Source organism: Pseudophryne corroboree, chromosome 1, assembly GCF_028390025.1.
Source record: "Pseudophryne corroboree isolate aPseCor3 chromosome 1, aPseCor3.hap2, whole genome shotgun sequence".
Taxonomy (NCBI): Eukaryota; Metazoa; Chordata; class Amphibia; order Anura; family Myobatrachidae; genus Pseudophryne; species Pseudophryne corroboree.
Genome location: NC_086444.1, coordinates 1,226,020,565 through 1,226,042,167, shown reverse-complemented (window position 1 = coordinate 1,226,042,167; position 21,603 = coordinate 1,226,020,565). Strand labels below are relative to the sequence as shown.

At 49.5% G+C, this 21,603-nt stretch overlaps 1 protein-coding gene across 1 annotated transcript; it reads right to left on the bottom strand.

The window, feature by feature from the left end:
• Positions 1–10,854: 10,854 nt before the first annotated feature.
• Positions 10,855–21,362, bottom strand: LOC135052310 (histidine-rich glycoprotein-like). Its single transcript, XM_063957430.1, has 2 exons — positions 21,299–21,362; positions 10,855–12,626 (listed from the first exon to the last, which is right to left on the bottom strand). Exons 1-2 carry the CDS (start codon positions 21,360–21,362, stop codon positions 10,855–10,857), a joined length of 1,836 nt encoding a protein of 611 aa, XP_063813500.1.
• Positions 21,363–21,603: the final 241 nt, after the last annotated feature.

The following is a 21,603-nucleotide window of genomic DNA, read 5'->3' as shown; positions in this document are numbered from 1 at the left end:
GTGTTGCTGATTCTATACTGGAAGTATTATGTGTAACTGGAACTATACTTTGGGTATTATGTGTATATGGCACTATACTGAGTACATTATGTGTACCTGACTCTATACTGGAGACAATATGTGTAACTACCACTAACTGTGGACATTATGTGTATCTGGCACTACTGTGGGCATTATGTGTAAGGGTCATTACTGGGGGTAGTATGTGTAAGCAGCCATTACTGTTGACATTATGTGTAAGGCTGCTAATTGTGTGTGTGCGTGTGTGTATGTGTAGAGGACGGTATGATAATAAATATATATATATATATTTATAGTTTGATAACATAATATAAAATTGTGGGGCCACGCCTACTTTCCCAGGAGCACGCGCACATTCGGCGTGCACATTGTGTGTGTGGCGGAGGGTGGGGGGGTTCGGGGGCACTTCAAAAAATCTCGCTCAGGGTGCAAGTAGCTCTGGAGCGGGCCCTGCCGATAGGAGCCATGACTTTGTCCAGAACGTGTGGCCTGACTATCCCAGTGTTTCCTCAGGGAATAGTGGCAGGTATGACATGGCTATTAGTATAACCCCAGTGCTCTCCTGTAGCAGTACTAATTATAGCGTTAGCGTTAGCCACTGAGAAGGGTACCTGTGTGTTGCTGGCTCCGGCCAGTCCGGTCTCCGTCAGCTCTCCGTCCGGTCCTGTGGCTCTGGTATCTGCCAGCCTGGTCCCTGCTTCTCCTTGTCAGGCTGGGGATGTTGCCTGCAGTGTGCTAGGGTCAGCTCCAGCCGTCCCCTGGTGTCTGCTCCCGCTTCCCCGCTGTGCGGCAATTCCCCCTCTGCTCTGCAGCAGTTTGTGGCTCTCACACTCCGGCGGCGGCTGACGGCTCTCACTGTGACTCCTGTCACACCCGTGGCTCTCCCTCGGTGCACTCTCCGCAGCGGCTTCTCCCGCGTGCGGCGGCTGGTGGCTCTCCTCCCAGCGCAGCCACGCGACGGACTCTGCTCCTCCCGCCAACGCCGCTCTCTCTTATTCAACCCCTCCTCCTCTCCTGCGCGCCTTCTTGTCCTCCAATCCCTGGGACTCTAGCGGTTCCCGCTTTCCCGCCGCGGTCCGGCTGTCCTGGGTCCCAGTGCCCTAGATGTTTGCGGGCACCAGGTAGGGAGTTTAACCCTATCAATGCCAGCAGAAGAAAAGGGGGTCCTTAGGCAGCGCTGACTGCAGTTAGGGCTACGATGGGGTAAAAAGGGTATCCTAAACGTGTGTACCACATGTGCCCATGGTGGAAGGATGCGTGTCCTCACGCATATGTCAGTAAGCCAAAGTCTCTAGCATGAGTCCCTTAATTCAAAAATAACATGAAACAAATGCAAACGAATCAGGTATAAGTATACATTGGAAAACAGTGAACATTTTACTCTCTATACCTTAAAGGCGGGACGCCTTTTGTGCTACGTCCCGACCTTCTGGCCTCAACTGTGGGAACGTCACTCTCGCTAGGAGCGGTAACTAGGTCAGACCGACCCAGGCTTTCAACCGGCCTGTCAAACACCAGGTCTGGAGCTACAGGTGGGGCTGAGTGCGGTGGTGGTAGGCCACCCATAAACACTAAGAGCTCCATGGGATCGTGTAAGGGTATGCCCTCCAGGGTCTCCCATTCCTCTGCCACAGGTGGATCTGCACTCCTCGGCCAGTATTTACTAAAAATCCGAGTTTGGCCGATTTGTGTTTTTTTTTCTAAGTCCCAATCCGGGAATTCACTAAGCAGAAAACTCGGCAGTGTCTGGTCTATTCGTAATGGTTTGATTGGCAAAGTTCAGAAATACGAATGAATAGACCATCGGTCAAACGCGGCTGTTATTTCATACAACACGGGTATTCACTATTCATTCGTATTTGGGTGTTAGTCTCTGAGTGCTCAAGTGCGGGTCTATTTTTTTCCGAATCGTTAAAAAAAGCAGCAAAAAAATAGACCTGCTTTTTCCAGTCGAGTTTGGATAACCATGCACGGATCAGTGAGATCTGTGCATGGTTATCTATGGGAAAGGGTGTGTTTAGTGTAAAAACAGAAAAAAAATTGCGTGGGGTCCCCCCTCCTAAGCATAACCAGCCTCGGGCTCTTTGAGCCGGTCCTGGTTGAAAAAATATGGGGTAAAAAATGACAGGGGTCCCCCCATATTTAATCAACCAGCACTGGGCTCTGCGCCTGGTCCTGGTTCCAAAAATACGGGGGACAAAAAGCGTAGGGGTCCCCCGTATTTCTGAAACCAGCACCGGGCTCCACTAGCCAGGTACATAATGCCACAGCCGGGGGACACTTTTATAGTGGTCCCTGCGGCCCTGGCATTACATACCCAACTAGTCACCCCTGGCCGGGGTACCCTGGAGGAGTGGGAACCCCTTAAATCAAGGGGTCCCCCCCTCCAGCCACACAAGTGCCGGGGGTAAAGCCCGGGGCTGTCCCCCCCATCCAAGGGCGGCGGATGGGGGGCTGATAGCCATGTGTAAAAAATGTGAATATTGTTTTTAGTAGCAGTACTACAAGTCCCAGCAAGCCTCCCCCGCAAGCTGGTAATTGGAGAACCACAAGTACCAGCATGCAGTGGAAAACCAGGCCCGCTGGTACCTGTAGTAGTACTACTACTAAAAAAATACCCCCCAAAAAACAGGACACACACACCGTGAAAGTATAAGTTTATTACATACATGCACACCTCCATACATACATACATACTTACCTATGTTCCCACGAGGCTCGGTCCTCTTCTTCATGTAGAATCCTTGGGGGACCTGTGAAAAAATTTATACTCACATAATCCAGTGTAGATTGTGTCCAATGTATAATCCACGTACTTGGCAAAACAAAAAAACGGAAACCCGACCACGCACTGAAAGGGGTCCCATGTTTACACATGGGACCCCTTTCCCCGACTGCCAGGACCCCCCCTGACTCCTGTCAAAGAGGGTCCCTTCAGCCAATCAGGGAGCGCCACGTCGTGCCACTCTCCTGATTGGCTGTGTGCTCCTGTAGTGTCTGTGAGGCAGCACACGGCAGAGATGCAATGTAGCGCCTATGCGCTCCATTGTAGCCAATGGTGGGAACTTTGCGGTCAGCGGTGAGGTTACTTTCGGTCAACCGCTGATCGCAAAGTTCCCACCATTGGCTACAATGCAGCGCATAGGCGCTACATTGTATTTCTGCCGTGTGCTGCCTCACAGACACTACAGGAGCACACATCAGGAGAGTGGCACGACGTGGCGCTCCCTGATTGGCTGAAGGGACCCTCTTTGACAGGAGTCAAGGGGGGTCCTGGCAGACGGGGAAAGGGGTCCCATGTGTAAACATGGGACCCCTTTCAGTGCGTGGATCGGGTATGCGGTTTGTTTTTTTGCCAAGTACGTGGATTATTAAAAAAGAACACGACACACTGGATTTAGGTGAGTATAATTTTATTTTCAGGTACCCTGGAATCGACGTCGAGACGTGGGCCGAGTCGGCATCTGAACATAGGTAAGTATGTGTGTGTCGGAATGTATGTAATAAAGTTGTACTTTCAAGGTGTGTGTCCCCTGTTTTTATTTGGGTATTTTTTTTGCAGAAGAACTATAGGTACCAGCGGGACCGTTTAACCCCCGCATGCTGGTACTTGTGGTTCTCCAAGTACCAGCTTGCGGGGGAGGCTTGCAGGGACTTGTAGTTCTTGTGCAAAAAACAATATTTTTTTATTTTACACTTGGCTGTCAGCCCCCCATCCGCAGCCCATGGATGGGGGGGACAGCCTCGGGCTTCACCCCTGGCCCTTGGGTGGCTGGAGGGGGGGACCCCTTGATTTAAGGGGTCCCAACTCCTCCAGGGTACCCCGGCCAGGGGTGACTAGTTAGTGATTTAATGCCAGGGCCGCAGGGACCTATATAAAAGTGTCCCCCGGCTGTGGCATTATCTCTCTGACTAGTGGAGCCCGGTGCTGGTTCAAAAAAATACGGGGGACCCCTACGCTTTTTGTCCCCCGTATTTTTTGCACCAGGACCAGGCGCAGAGCCCGGTGCTGGTTGATCAAATATGGGGGAACCCCTGTCAATTTTTTACCCATATTTTTTCAACCAGGACCGGCTCAAAGAGCCCGAGGCTGGTTATACTTAGGAGGGGGGACCCCACGCAATTTTTTTCAGATTTTTAAACACTTTAAAAACCTTTTTAAGGTACACAATGAAGCCCTGCACGGATCTCACAGATCCGACCGGGATTCCTTGTGTTTTGTCAGGCAGAGTTTTACTCATCACTCCCGTAAAACACTGCCTGATATTACGAATCACATCGACATCGGAAAATACGAATTGTGAAAAGTCGGCAGCTTAGTGAATAACCGTATCAGGATTCAAAAAGTTGCAGTAAAATGCACTCGATACCATTCGAGTTCAAACACCCTTCAAAACGGCCAAAACACGAATCTTTGTAAATATACCCCCTCGTCGGTAACTCCACGGTACAGAGCTTGAGTTGGTCCCTCGGCACAACGCTGACTGGACCTTCCAGGCCCTTACGGATCTTGTAGGTATATCGTTCGCCCTCAGAAACACTGACCACGACGTACGGGGAACTCTCCCACATAGCGTCAAGCTTGCTGGTGCTGTGATTTTGTTTCTTGCAGACAAGGTCTCCAGTCTTCAATACCTCCGGTCGGATGTGGGCATTGTAGTTCGTCTCCTGGCGATACTGGGCATGCTCCACTCTTTTTGTTACAATTTCTCGGGCAGCTTCTATCCTTCTCTGGTGCGCACGGACCCAGTCTGTCTTCGGGTCGACGGGAAGGGCCACAGCAGGAGCTAATTCCAGGTCCTGGGGTAATTTGCCTCATCGGCCAAACATGAGGTAGTATGGCGTGAAACCGGTGGAGCAGTGCTCAGTGTTGTTATAGAGGTAGGTTAGTTCGGGGAGTATGGTCGGCCACTTGGTGCGATCTTCTGCCGCCAGGCTCCGGAGCATCCCGATGAGGGTCTGGTTAGCTCGTTCACGCAATCCATTCCCCTGCGGGTGATAGGCTGTTGGCCGAGCTTTTCGACAGCCGTAGTAGGAACACAGTTCGTGAAACAACTGCGACTCAAAGGCAGGGCCTTGGTCGGTCAAGATGCAGTCTGGATACCCATAGGGCCTGGCAAAGTGCTTCAGAAACAGTTTGGCAGTGGTTTTAGCAGTGAGGTCTTTGGCCGGGACGGCTACTAGGTATTTACTGTAATGGTCCGTTATTGTAAGGGCATACAGATACCCATTGGTGCTCGGCTCCAATTTTACATGGTCCAGGGCAACAATTTGTAGTGGATGTTGACTCGTAATGGGATGCAGAGGGTCCTTTTGGGTAGCGTCAGCCTGCCTTTTCCTTGTGCATGGAACACAGTCACGGCACCATCTTTCCACATCTTCTCGCATGCCCACCCAGAAATACCGTGTGCGTAGGATGGCTTCAGTCTTTTGAGTGCCGAAGTGCCCGGATTTGTCATGGTAGGCCGTGAGCAGAAGAGTGGCTTGATCTTTGGAGACAACCACCTGAGTAACCGGTTGGTGAGTACTCTGATCTATGCTGGTTTGCACTAGGATCCCCTCCTCCAGGTGAATGCGGTCCCTATGCCGTAGTAACTTGATCAGTTCTGGGTCAGTTTTGGCCCATTGGACCCGGGTCAACTGGCGTCGCTGGTGTATCAAGGCCACAAGTTCCCTCAGCACTGGACTCTTCCGCTGCTTCTCGCTCCAATCAACTGTGGGAGTATCCAGTAGGGCGTTTTCCATCCGTGGAGGCCCGGTGATGGATAGGGGGTCCGACGTGACCATTCGTCCCTTTCGAAAGACTTTAAACACCGGGGTTTCGACATCCTCATCCACATCTCTATCTTCCTCCGCAACATCTACAGTGGGTAATCGGGAGAGGGCATCAGCGTTCCCGTTGGACTTCCCACTTCTGTAGGATACGGTGTACCCGAAATTTGCTAGTCGGGATACCCATCTCTGTTCAAGAGCTCCGAGTTTAGCAGTAGACAGATGTGCCAGCGGGTTATTATCCGTCATGATGAAGAACGGCCTGGCGGCCAGATAATGTTTGAATCTCTCGGTGAAAGCCCAGATGAGGGCGAGCAACTCCAGCGTAAAGGCGCTGTAATTCTCACAGTTCCGCTCAGTCTTGCGTAGGCCCCGGCTGGCGTATGCGATCACTTTTTCACGCCCGTCCTGCACCTGGGAGAGCACGGCTCCTGACCCCCGGTGGCTGGCGTCTGTGTACACTTGAAATGGTTGTTCATAATCGGGGTAGGCCAATAACGGGGCTTCGATTAAGGACGTCTTCAGCTGGTGAAAGGCTCACTGCTGTTCCTCTTCCCAACATACCAAGGACGACCCTCTTCGCTCATGACCCGATTGGCCTCTGAGTAATTCATGCAATGGGGCCGCCACTGCGGCAAATTGTTCAATGAAGCATCTATAGTAGCCCACGAATCCCAAATAACTTTGGACATCTCTGACAGTCTTGGGGACTGGCCAGTCCTGAACGACTCTAATCTTCTCCAGTTCAGGCATCACGCCCTCGGCGCTGACGACATGTCCAAGATACTGAACTTTGGGCTTGCAAAGATGACATTAGCTCAGTTTAAGCTTCAGGCCACAGTTGGTCAATTGTTGGAACACTTCTTCCAAATGTCGCAGATGGTCCTCGTAGTTTCTTGAAAAGATTATCACATCGTCGAGGTACAACAGGACCATCTCGAAGTTGCGGTGTCCGAGACAGTGTTCCATGACGCGCTGGAAGGTGGCCGGAGCATTGCAGAGCCCGAATGGCATTCTCATAAACTCGAATAATCCCATTGGCGTAGTGAAAGCCGTCTTCTCGATGTCTTCAGGGGCCATTTGGACCTGCCAGTAGCCACTGGTGAGGTCCAGTGTGGAGAAATACGCTGCCGTCTTTAAGGCCGTCAGGGATTCTTCGATTCGGGGAAGCGGATAGGCGTCCTTGTGAGTTGCAGCATTGAGCCTACGATAATCCTATGCAGAAGCGCAGACTACCATCCTTCTTCTTCACTATCACCAGTGGAGCGGCCCATGGGCTGTGACTTTCACGGATGACCCCAGCCTCTTTCATCTCTACGATCATGTTCCTCACTGGTTGGTACATGGCTGGAGGAAGGGGTCGGTGTCGTTCCTTGATAGGAGGGGTCGTCCCCGTGGGGATGTGGTGATACACTTCGTCCCCTTGCCCAAAATCAGAAGGGTGTTGACTGAATGCAGCAGCGTTGCGTCGCACAGTCTAGCACTCCCTCTCTTTTATCAGTGGGGGTGTCAACATCACCGATCTGGATCTCGGCCCACCATGGAGGTTCTCCCTCAGTCGCCGACGTTTCCTCGTCTGCCGCCCCTGATTGAGCTGCGGTTACACCCTGACCCACGATGTCTTGGAAGTCGATCCAACTGACCTTCGCCACCGGACAGTACTTGTAGAGTCTGATGGCATACGAGTGTGGGTTCAGAAGACGGACTGGTACCCTCCCGTGTACCACTTTGGCTAGTGTTCTCGCCACAGCGAACAGCTGCTGTCCATCCCAGTCACAGGGTTCCACCAGAGCCTCATAATCTCTTCCCCCCGGACCAACTCTTGTTTTGCACCACACCACTTGCTCGGAGTTCGGTCTCAGCAGAACAGGTTGGCGGTCAGTGATTCGGGCTATTCCAATCTCACCCTGACCATTGACGAATTTCCTTTGGCCCTCTAGCACTTTGACGGTCTGTTGCAGGGCCTTTCGTTCCATAGGGGCCACAGTCTTCATCTCATGTCATAGGGCTTCTACTAGCTCCTCTGGACAATTTCTCAGAATGTTCATGCCCAGGATCACGGGTGGCAAGTGCGCGCTAGGCGCGGTGGTGATGAGGTATCCTTGGCGGGTCAAGGCAGCGTTTCCTACTTCCACCTTGGCTTCCCAGTAGCCCTGGAAGGCGATGGGTTGTCCATTGCTGGTTAGCAGGTGGAGCCATGTAGCGGGTGGAGACACAATGGTGGCTTCGTCCCAGTGTTGACGGAACTCCGTGAGTCGGATTGTAGAGACTTGTGAGCCCGTATCCAAGAGAGCCGGTAACTCGATCCCATTGATGCGGATGTTCAGGTGGGGGCACTCTCCCACATACTGGGGCCACCAATCCCGTGACGGCAGACCTGTCAGTGGTTCTCCTCCCGAGGGTCGGTCCCTCGCCTCGGGGTCCCCCCGTTTAAAGGGTCAAGTGGCAGTTCCGTTCGATTTGTCCGCTCTGGTAACATCCCCTACAAATCGGTCGACCCTGTGGATCAAACCGATCGGTAGGCCGTCAGCCTGACTCTCTCTCGTGACCTCCCATCGAGGGTGGTTTCTTCCACCGCGTTCTTGACGCCATTCTCTGCGTCAGCTTCCACTTGGTTCTTTGCCAAGTTCTTCTAGCCTCTGGCTCATCCGGGACAGGCTGAGCGTCACCTCTGACATCAGTTGATTCAGGGCTTCGATAGGGTCTGGTCCTGGTGGGGCCTGTGCCTGCTGAAGGACTGCCCCCGCTCGGGTGGCGGCATCTACATTCTTGTACGGAGGGGTGGTCTGGAGGTTTTCTTCGTCCACTTTCCTTGTTGTGTCGTCGTCTTCAGTCCTGTCGCCCTGATTCAATCCTAATATATGTAGGACATCTTCATTAAACGCAGCAAAAGAACTGTCTGGCTTTTGGCGTCTCCACATTCGTAATTGTGACCGAATTGCTTTGCCTTGCGCTCCTTCAATAAATAAATTAGGGTGTCATCGGTCAGTCCAGCATCCAGTGGGTCCAGTGCTCGTACAGCCCTCAAGGCTTCCTGTAGGCCTAGTGCAAATTCCCGTAAAGATTCACCTGGTCGTTGCTTTCTCGTGTACAGACGGCTCTTTAGTTCTGCTACCGTTTTGCATTCAAATATGTTCCTTAATTTCTGGAGTATACAATCTGCACTCTTCTTCTCAGTATCCTCCCATGCTTCTACTTCCCTCAGTGCTGGGCCGGTTAATTGTCCCTTCAGGATCTCTACTTTTTGTTCTTCCGTGAGCGTATATAGGCGAAACATGGAGAGCATCTTGTCTTTGAATGCCTTGAAAGTACTTGAGCCAGGGACTTGTTTTCCTGCGTATGTCGGCAACCATGGGGCCCCAAAGTAATATGGCATGGTGATAGGTGATGCCGTCGTCCTTGTCGGGTTTGTGGGTGCCGCTGGTGGTTGTCCCTGTCCTGAGGACGACTCCGGAATGTCCGGGCTCGACATCTTGAAACGATCCTGTTTGTGGACGCCAAATGTGATACCTTTATAAAGCGGGTTCGTACCTGAAGCTCGGTCGTTTCCGTAGTCGGCCGTATCCACTCTTCACGATGTCGAGGCCAGCGACTATTCTTTCCGTCACCTAAAAGGCTGGGGCAGAAGGACCAGGAGAACCCCGGAAGGACAATCCAAACACACTATACTCAAGGACCACTACACATGGGGACGGTGACAACCATTTATTGCACTGAAGATATCAGTCACCGCTATAACTCAATTCTCATTAAACACAGTTGCATAGATTGAACATTACTGCAATACCCTGAGTCTTTCCCTGTCCATAACAGTTACTACAGCTCATATATATCTCCAGGGCCTAACGATGACTGGATTAAACACTCAAATACATCACACGTAATAACTATCATTTGGACGGCAATGATATCTTAGGATAAGAAATGTCCTGACAGTAATCTGAGAGCGCTTCCTCAACTGTCCATAAGATGGCGTTGCACGCCAAGCACTAATGTCCAGTTCCTGCACCTCTGTGGGCGTTTGCGGTCAATATCCCTTTAATAAAACACTTGCACCCAAACAGAGAACTCCTGGAGAGGACGTCAGTGGACGTAAGGTAAGTATCTGTAGGAAGGTGCGTCACCCGGAATACTTGTAACACAGCAACAAAAGCTAACGGTGATACCCGTATTTGTATCCACGGAAAAGGTAAGTCAAGGAGATGAAACTACTCCGGGTACAGTGACATATGGATGAAGCTCCGGTATAATTGTCACAGCTGGATCCTGAACATGTATTTATGCAGGAGCGGGAGGGGGACGGGGCCTCAGTAATACTGTTAGAGGTTCCTGCTGTCTGCCTCTGAGTCTCTGGCTGCCTTGGGAGCCACTGAGTCACACTACTTGGTCTCTGGCACAGACCGGGTAACTGGCGGGGTGTGAGTGGAAGCTGCCTGGCTCTTTAGAACAGGGAGGGGAAGTCACTATGGGCCATAACTTCAGGGAGCCACTGAGAAGGGTACCTGTGTGTTGCTGGCTCCGGCCAGTCCGGTCTCCGTCAGCTCTCCGTCCGGTCCTGTGGCTCTGGTATCTGCCAGCCTGGTCCCTGCTCCTCCTTGTCAGGCTGGGGATGTTGCCTGCAGTGTGCTAGGGTCAGACCCAGCCGTCCCCTGGTGTCTGCTCCCGCTTCCCCGCTGTGCAGCGATTCCCCCTCTGCTCTGCAGCAGTTCGTGGCTCTCACACTCCGGCGGCGGCTGACGGCTCTCACTGTGACTCCTGTCACACCCGCGGCTCTCCCTCGGTGCGCTCTCCGCAGCGGCTTCTCCTCCCGCGTGCGGCGGCTGGTGGCTCTCCTCCCAGCGCAGCCACACGACGGACTCTGCTCCTCCCGCCGACGCCGCTCTCTCTTATTCGACCCCTCCTCCTCTCCTGCGCGCCTTCTTGTCCTCCAATCCCTGGGACTCTAGCGGTTCCCGCTTTCCCGCCGCGGTCCGGCTGTCCTGGGTCCCAGTGCCCTAGCTGTTTGCGGGCACCAGGTAGGGAGTTTAACCCTATCAATGCCAGCAGAAGAAAAGGGGGTCCTTAAGCAGCGCTGACTGCAGTTAGGGCCACGATGGGGTAAAAAGGGTATCCTAAACGTGGGTTCCACAGATATAACTGGGTGTGGGCGTACTCGGGCTGATATAGCTGGGTGTGGGCGTCCTCGGGCTGATATAGCTGGGTGTGGTCATCCTCGGGCTGATATACCTGGGTGTGGGCGTCCTCCGGGTGATATACCTGGGTGTGGGCGTCCCCCGGGTGATATACCTGGGTGTGGGCATCTTCTGGGTGATATACCTGGGTGTGGGCATCCTCGGGATGATATACCTGGGTGTGGGCGTCCTCTGGGTGATATACCTGGGTGTGGGCATCCTCTGGGTGATATACCTGGGTGTGGGCGTCCTCTGGGTGATATACCTGGGTGTGGGCATCCTCTGGGTGATATACCTGGGTGTGGGCGTCCTCTTGGTGATATACTTGGGTGTGGGCGTCCTCTTGGTGATATACCTGGGTGTGGGTGACCTCTGGGTGATATACCATGGTATGGGTGTCCTCTGGGTGATACACCTGGGTGTGGGCGTCCTCTGGGTGATACACCTGGGTGTGGGCGTCCTCCGGGTGATATACCTGGGTGTGGGCGTCCTCTGGGTGATATACCTGGGTGTGGGCGTCCTCTTGGTGATATACCTGGGTGTGGGTGACCTCTGGGTGATATACCATGGTGTGGGTGTCCTCTGGGTGATACACCTGGGTGTGGGCTGCCTCTGGGTGATACACCTGGGTGTGGGCGTCCTCTGGGCGATACACCTGGGTGTGGGCGTCCTCTGGGTGATACACCTGGGTCTGGGCGTCCTCTGGGTGATACACCTGGGTGTGGGCGTCCTCCGGGTGATATACCCGGTTGTGGGCGTCCTCTGGGTGATACACCTGGGTGTGGGCGTCCTCTGACTGATATACCTGGGTGTGGGCGTCCTCTGGGTGATAAACCTGGGTGTGGGCGTCCTCTGGGTGATACACCTGGGTGTGGGCGTCCTCTGGGTGATACACCTGGGTGTGGGCGTCCTCTGGGTGATACACCTGGGTGTGGGCGTCCTCTGGGTGATACACCTGGGTGTGGGCGTCTTCTGGGTGATACACCTGGGTGTGGGCGTCCTCTGGGTGATATACCTGGGTGTGGGCGTCCTCTTGGTGATATACCTGGGTGTGGGCGACCTCTGGGTGATATACCAGGGTGTGGGTGTCCTCCGGGTGATATACCTGGGTGTGGGCGTCCTCTGGCTGATATACCCGGGTGTGGGCGTCTTCTGGGTGATACACCAGGGTGTGGGCAGCCTCTCGGTGATATACCAGGGTGTGGGCATCCTCTGGGTGATATACCCGGTTTTGGGCGTCCTCGGGCTGATATACCCGGGTGTGGGCGTCCTCTGGGTGATACACCAGGGTGTGGGCGTCCTCTGGGTGACACACCAGGGTGTGGGCGGCCTCTGGGTGATATACCAGGGTGTGGGCGGCCTCTGGGTGATATACCTGGGTGTGGGCATCCTCTGGGTGATATACCCGGTTGTGGGCGTCCTCGGGCTGATATACCCGGGTGTGGGCGTCCTCTGGGTGATATATCTGGGTGTGGGCGTCCTCTGGGTGATACACCAGGGTGTGGGCGGCCTCTGGGTGATATACCAGGGTGTGGGCGGCCTCTGGGTGATATACCTGGGTGTGGGCATCCTCTGGGTGATATACCCGGTTGTGGGCGTCCTCGGGCTGATATACCCGGTTGTGGGCGTCCTCGGGCTGATATACCCGGGTGTGGGCGTCCTCTGGGTGATATACACGGGGGTGGGCATCGTCAGGCTATACCTGGGTAAGCTAGGCTTCCCTATGGCCGTGTACCAGTCACATAAGCTGACCGTGTCACGTCACTCCTCAGCCATGCTCTATGTTCCCCATATATCACATTGATTGCTTTGAACATGTGACAGCCCAGCTAGCGTACCCCCAGATCAGGGCGTCCTGTACTGTAATCAGATGTGGGTGATCTGTAGTATACAGAGTAATTAGACATGTGAATGTGAGGACTGTTCTCTGTTGCTCCCTGACGGGGAATTATTTATCACTTCTGTAAGATTCTTCCTCACAATAAAGGTGCAGGAAACAGTCTCCGGCTTGTGTCATATCATTCATTATACACAGTAACAGAACTTTCCAGAGTTTATATTACGATTTGTACAATGATATTTATTATTAGTGTGATTCCATAAGTCACATAGGGGAACTTCCTTATCTACTAGTCAGCATTCAATGCACTCTGTATAATATATAGGTCACCATGCAATGCACTCTGTATGATATATAGGTCACCATGCAATGCACTCTGTATTATCTACTATCCACCATGCAATGCACTCTGTATTACTGTTTATACTAGTCACCATGCAATGCATTCTGTATTATATACTAGTCACCATGCAATGCACTCTGTATTATATACTAGTCACCATGCAGTGCTCTCTATTATATACTAGTCACCATGCAATGCACTCTGTATTATATACTATTCACCATGCAATGCGCTCTGTATTATATACTATCCACCATGCAATGCACTCTATATTACATACTATTTACCATGCACTACGCTCTGTATTATATTCTAGTCACCATGCAATGCATTCTGTATTATATACTAGTCACCATGCAATGCTCTCTGTATTATATACTGTCCACCATGCAATGCGTTCTGTATTATATACTAGTCACCATGCAATGCATTCTGTATTATATACTAGTCACCATGCAATGCGCTCTGTATTATATACTAGTCACCATGCAATGCGCACTGTATTATATACTAGTCACCATGCAATGCACTCTATATTATATTCTAGTCACCATGCAATGCACTCTGTATTATATACTAGTTACCAGGCTATGTGCTCCGTGTTATGTACTAGCCACCAGAAAATGTGTTATATTTTTTATAGTAGCCACAAGCATTGTGCTTTGTATTATATACTATCCACAAGACATTTCACTCTGTATTATATACTAGCTTCCGGGTAATGCTCTCTGTGTAATATACTAGTCACCGGGTAATGTGCTCTGTGTTATATACTAGTCACCATGCAATGCTCTCTATTATATACTAGTCGCCATGCAATGCACTCTGTATTATATACTATCCACCATGCAATGCACTCTATATTATATACTATTTACCATGCAATGCGCTCTGTATTATATTCTAGTCACCATGCAATGCACTCTGTATTATATACTATCCACCATGCAATGCACTCTGTATTATATACTAGTCACCATGCAATGCGCACTGTATTATAAACTAGTCACCATGCAATGCACTCTGTATTATACACTAGTCACCATGCAAAGCTCTCTGTATTATATACTATCCACCATGCAATGCTCTCTGTATTATATACTATCCACCATGCAATGCTCTCTGTATTATATACTATCCACCATGCAATGCGCTCTGTATTATATACTCTCCACCATGCAATGCGCTCTGTATTATATACTATCCACCATGCAATGCTCTCTGTATTATATACTATCCACCACCATGCAATGCACTTTGTATTATATTCTAGTCACCATGCAATGCACTCTGTATTATATACTAGCTACCAGGCTATGTGCTCCGTGTTATGTACTAGCCACCAGAAAATGTGTTATATTTTTTATAGTAGCCACAAGCATTGTGCTTTGTATTATATACTATCCACCATTTTACTCTGTATTGTATACTAACTACAAGGTAATGTGCTCTGTTTTATAAACTAGCCACCAGCATTGTGCTTTGTCTCATATACTAGCCACAAGACATTTCACTCTGTATTATATACTAGCTTCCGGGTAATGCTCTCTGTGTAATATACTAGTCACCGGGTAATGTGCTCTGTGTTATATACTAGTCACCATGCAATGCTCTCTATTATATACTAGTCGCCATGCAATGCACTCTGTATTATATACTATCCACCATGCAATGCACTCTGTATTATATACTATCCACCATGCAATGCACTCTGTATTATATACTAGTCACCATGCAATGCGCACTGTATTATAAACTAGTCACCATGCAATGCACTCTGTATTATATACTAGTCACCATGCAAAGCTCTCTGTATTATATACTATCCACCATGCAATGCTCTCTGTATTATATACTATCCACCATGCAATGCTCTCTGTATTATATACTATCCACCACCATGCAATGCACTTTGTATTATATTCTAGTCACCATGCATTGCACTCTGTATTATATACTAGCTACCAGGCTATGTGCTCCGTGTTATGTACTAGCTACCAGAAAATGTGTTATATTTCTTATAGTAGCCACAAGCATTGTGCTTTGTATTATATACTATCCACCATTTTACTCTGTATTGTATACTAACTACAAGGTAATGTGCTCTGTTTTATAAACTAGCCACCAGCATTGTGCTTTGTCTCATATACTAGCCACAAGACATTTCACTCTGTATTATATACTAGCTTCCGGGTAATGCTCTCTGTGTAATATACTAGTCACCGGGTAATGTGCTCTGTGTTATATACTAGTCACCATGCAATGCTCTCTATTATATACTAGTCGCCATGCAATGCACTCTGTATTATATACTATCCACCATGCAATGCACTCTGTATTATATACTATCCACCATGCAATGCACTCTGTATTATATACTAGTCACCATGCAATGCGCACTGTATTATAAACTAGTCACCATGCAATGCACTCTGTATTATATACTAGTCACCATGCAAAGCTCTCTGTATTATATACTATCCACCATGCAATGCTCTCTGTATTATATACTATCCACCATGCAATGCTCTCTGTATTATATGCTATCCACCACCATGCAATGCACTTTGTATTATATTCTAGTCACCATGCATTGCACTCTGTATTATATACTAGCTACCAGGCTATGTGCTCCGTGTTATGTACTAGCTACCAGAAAATGTGTTATATTTCTTATAGTAGCCACAAGCATTGTGCTTTGTATTATATACTATCCACCATTTTACTCTGTATTGTATACTAACTACAAGGTAATGTGCTCTGTTTTATAAACTAGCCACCAGCATTGTGCTTTGTCTCATATACTAGCCACAAGACATTTCACTCTGTATTATATACTAGCTACCGGGTAATGCTCTCTGTGTAATATACTAGTCACCGGTAATGTGCTCTGTGTTATATACTAGTCACCATGCAATGCTCTCTATTATATACTAGTCACCATGCAATGCACTCTGTATTATATACTATTCACCATGCAATGCGCTCTGTATTATATACTATCCACCATGCAATGCACTCTATATTACATACTATTTACCATGCAATGCGCTCTGTATTATATTCTAGTCACCATGCAATGCACTCTGTATTATATACTATTCACCATGCAATGCACTCTGTATTATATACTATCCACCATGCAATGCACTCTGTATTATATACTATCCACCATGCAATGCGCTCTGTATTATATACTATCCACCATGCAATGCACTCTGTATTATATACTATCCACCATGCAATGCACTCTATATTATATACTATTTACCATGCAATGCGCTCTGTATTATATTCTAGTCACCATGCAATGCGCTCTGTATTATATACTATCCACCATGCAATGCACTCTGTATTATATACTCTCCACCATGCAATGCACTCTGTATTATATACTATCCACCATGCAATGCACTCTGTATTATATACTAGTCACCATGCAATGCGCACTGTATTATATACTAGTCACCATTCAATGCACTCTGTATTATTTATTAGCTACCAGGCTATGTGCTCCCTGTTATGTACTAGCCACCAGAAAATGTGTTATATTTTTTATACTAGCCACCAGCATTGTGCTTTGTATTATATACTATCCACCATTTTACTCTGTATTGTATACTAACTACAAGGTAATGTGCTCTGTTTTATATACTAGCCACCAGCATTGTGCTTTGTCTCATATACTAGCCACAAGACATTTCACTCTGTATTATATACTAGCTACCGGGTAATGCTCTCTGTGTAATATACTAGTCACCGGGTAATGTGCTCTGTGTTATATATTAGCCACCAGCATTGTGCTTTGTATTATATACTAGCCACAAGACATTTCACTCTGTATTACAGTATATACTAGCTACTGGGTAATGCTTTCTGTGTAATATACTAGCCACCAGGTAATGGGGGTGATTCCGAGTTGTTCGCTCGCTAGCTGATTTTAGCAGCATTACACACGCTAGGCCGCCGCCCTCTGGGAGTGTATCTTCGCTTAGCAGAATTGCTAACGAAAGATTAGCAGAATTGCGAATACAGGCCCTCATTCCGAGTTGATCGCTCGCAAGGCGATTTTAGCAGAGTTACACACGCTAAGCCGCCGCCTACTGGGAGTGAATCTTAGCTTCTTAAAATTGCGACCGATGTATTCGCAATATTGCGATTACAAACTACTTAGCAGTTTCAGAGTAGCTTCAGACTTACTCGGCATCTGCGATCAGTTCAGTGCTTGTCGTTCCTGGTTTGACGTCATAAACACACCCAGCGTTCGCCCAGACACTCCTCCGTTTCTCCGGCCACTCCTGCGTTTTTTCCGGAAACGGTAGCGTTTTTAACCACACGCCCCTGAAACGCCGTGTTTCCGCCCAGTAACACCCATTTCCTGTCAATCACATTACGATCGCCGGAGCGAAGAAAAAGCCGTGAGTAAAAATACTATCTTCATTGTTAAATTACTTGGCGCAGTCGCAGTGCGAATATTGCGCATGCGTACTAAGCGGAATTTTACTGCGATGCGATGAAATATACCGAGCGAACGACTCGGAATGAGGGCCACATATTTCTTAGCAGTTTCTGAGTAGCTCCAGACTTACTCACGATTAGCAGTCAGTTAGTTCAGTCAGTTTTGTTCCTGATTTGACGTCACAAATACGCCCTGCGTTCGGCCAGCCACTCCCCCGTTTCTCCATCCACTCCCGCGTTTTTCCCTGGCACGCCTGCGTTTTTCCGCAAACGCCGTGAAAACGCTGAGTTGCCGCCCAGAAACACCCACTTCCTGTCAATCACACTACGAACACTTCAACGATGGAAATTCTTTGTTCTGCCGTGAGTAAATCTACTAATTCTTAGTAAAATTACTAAGCGCATGCGCACTGCGTACCATGCGCATGCGCATTTTCACATTAACCGCTCCATTGCGAAAATCGACAACGAGCGAACAACTCTGAATGACCCCCAATGTACTCTGTGTTTTATACTAGCCCACAGTAATGCACCCTGTATTATTTACTAGCCACAAGGCAATATCCTCTGCTATATACTGGCAATCATGCAATGAACTCTTTTCACTCTGGGATACAGAACATTATATATTGACACCAGTATTGACTCCCAATATGTCAGGGAGCAGAGCAGGATTTCGCTGTTTGTTTGTACGGGCTGTACTATTAGTCCATCTATAATCCTATTTTCACTGGTTTGTAGAGACTATAGGCCTAATTCAGACCTGATCTCTAGGGTGCGTTTTTTCCCTGCGATCAGGTAGTCGCCGCCTACAGGGAGAGGGAGAAATCGCTGTGCAGGGGTGCGATCACATGTGCAGGAGAGCTGCACAAACAGAAGTTTCTGCAGTCTCTGCACAGACCAGGACTTATTCTTCCAGTGCGATGAACGGGGCCGGAGCTGACGTCAGAAACCCTCCCTCCAAACGCCTGGTCCCTCCGGCGTTTCTCCAGACACTCCCTGAAAACGGTCAGTTGCCACCCACAAGCGGCCTCTTCCTGTCAGTCACCTTGCGTTCGCCCGTGTGATCGCTTTTCTCGCACCATCCCATCGCTGCGGACCGGCGCGCATGCGCATTGCGGTGCATACGCATGCGTAGGTCAGACCGGATCGCAGGCTGTACGAAAACCCAGCCTATCGATCTGAATTAGGTCCTGTACCCAATGAAGTAATCAGTGTAACAGCTGTTCAGTTACACTGAAGTTCCAAAAGTCATGGGATAGCACTATGTAAAGATAATGGCAGGTGGGGCCACTGTACTGTGATGTCTTGGAAATGGCCAGACCTGCATCCGTTGTAATCTCACATCTGGCGAGTCAGCTTAAATAACGGCTAGGCTGCTTATGACAAGGCAAAGTGAATTATTGGAGTTCGAAGTGGACATGATCGTGAGTGCCCGATGTATGGGATATTCCATTTCTGAAGCTGTGTAGACAGTAAAGATTCCTCGATCTACGGTGTCACGTGTGTATCGGGAATACATAATGGAAGCCATTACCACCCACTGTGGACAGCCCTGTGGCTGACCAGTGGTGCTTAATAATTGAGACTAGCGGCTTCTGGCCACAATTGCGTGGGGTAACAGACAATCGACACTGGCTCAAATCACACCCACATTCAGTGCAGGAGGTACCAGACTCATATCCAACAGGACAGTGCCGCGTTCTTTACCTTCCGTGGGATGTGGGAACAGAAGAACCCACCAGAGTGCGCCTGTTAATGCTATAACACTGGACACAGCGCCTCACCTGGGCTCGTGATGTCGGTTATTGTACCCTGGGGGACTGGCAACATGTGGCGTGGTCTGATGAGTCAAGGTTTCAGTTGTTTTGGACTCATGGTAGGATTTGGATGTGGTGCAGACCCAAGTTGTTAACAAGGAACTGTGCAAGCTGGTGGTGGTTCCATAATGGTGTGGGTTGTGTTCACGTATCATGGGTTGAGTTTGAACACGTCATTGACTGGTAACCGCTATGTTGCATTGCTTGATGACCATTTGCATCACTGGACTTCATGTACCCTCACAAGAATGGAATATTCCAGCAGGATAATACACTGTATCATTGGTCCCAAGTTGTCCAGGATTGGTCTGAGGAGCACTTTGTAGAATTATGACGAAGATTGTGACCACCTTGTTCACCCGACATAAACCCAACTGAGCATCTTTGGGACGTGGTGTAGAGGTGCATTGGCACCCAAGATCCTGCACCTCCAAATATCAGGGAGCTGTGGGAAGCTTTCCAGACAGCATGTGTGAAAGTCCCTACAGAGGTCTTCTGTACACTTGTGGAATCGATGCCACGTCGAGTTGCTGCACTTCCTGGGCTGGAGGAAGTCCTACACGATACTCAGTTCCGGTGACAGGCGAAGGCAAAGGGGACACCTGTACTGGGCCCCAAGGATCAGAGGGGCCCCAAGGCTACACCATTTAGTGCCCAGCAGGGATGTGAGCCATCTTCACCAACAGAGAGCTGTAGGCGGTGTGTGTGCAGCCTCAGAGTGACAGGAGCCTCTCACACACAGTGACTGTGCGGCGCAAGTGTGTGCCCGCTCTTCCGGATCCAGCTCTGTTGCCGACAGTTACGGGATATGGCAGCCGCTCTGCTTCTGGTGGGCTCTGCTGTGCAGTGTTTGGGTCTGGGAACTGGGGTGTGCAGCACAGGTGAGTCTCTCCCCGGGGTAGGAGTGGTTTGGTGAGGGGAAAGGGATCCGGTCTCTAGGTCGACAAGACTTAAGTCGACCACTATTGGTCGACAGTAAGTAGGTCGACATGATTTCTAGGTCGACAGGGACTCTAGGGCGACATGTACTAGGTCGCTATTGGTTGACTTTCTGTCAACCAATAGCGGTCGACCTAGACACTGTCGACCTAAGTCTAGTCTATCTAACATACCTCACCCGGGCATACAGGGCTGTGGGGTGTGTGGGAGGAAGGGGAGATATACACATTTATATATGTGTATAAATAAATATATATATATATATATATATATATATATATATATATATACATATATTTAACAGTTTCTTATATAGTGCAGCAAATTCTGTTGCACGCTGCCTTTTTTCGCAGCCGTGCGATCCGGTCTTAACAGCGCATGCGTGTGAACCGCAATGCGCAGGCGTGTCGGCCGGCGGCGGCAGGGATCGCCGGTCAGTGACAGAACTAACGAAGAAAGTGATCGCACCGGCGTTCGCAAGAAGATTGCCAGGCAGAAGGCATTCGTGGGCGGCAACTCACCATTTCCAGGGAGTGTCTGGAAAAACGCAGGCGGGCCCAGCCGTTCGGGAGGAGCGCTCCTGACGTCTGCACCGGCTCGGATCGTCGCAGCGGCTGAGTAAGTCCTGGGCTGTTTGTGCAGCTCACTGCACAGCCGATCGCACCCCTGCAGCGATTATCCCCTCCCCCTGTAGGCGGCGATTACCTGGTTGCAGCAGTGCAAAAAAAACGCCTGCGTGCGACCAGGCCCCTTATGCAGAGTCTTGGCTTTTTGCTGTTTCACTAATTGTTTGCATGACAGAAAACACCTGAGCTCCCTGCTCACCTGTCACCTGTCTTTGCCTGTACTGTCCACCCTTACAGTATATGTCTGATTAATGAGTCTCACCCCTAAACATATAATGGATATTATCTTTTTAGTTTAATTGTATTACTTTTTGCTGCTTTGCTGACCTGTAAATGTGGTGATTTGTTCATTTGAAGAGAAAGAAATGGCATGTTTTGCTTTATTATTTGACCTGTTTGACCCATCCCGGGAAATTTATGGAAGCAGCCCTAATGGCGTTGTGGTCTAATGAGGAGGTGGGGTCTTGGGTCTTTTGTGGAGGGTGGGATCCCTCCTCATAGGGCCTGACTGTACTTAATTGCGTCCTTCCTTGCGGCTTTTGCTGCAGACCAGAAGCGGATTTATCATAGGATGAAAGCCCCCCCCCCTTCCCCACGGACTGGATATAGCCTG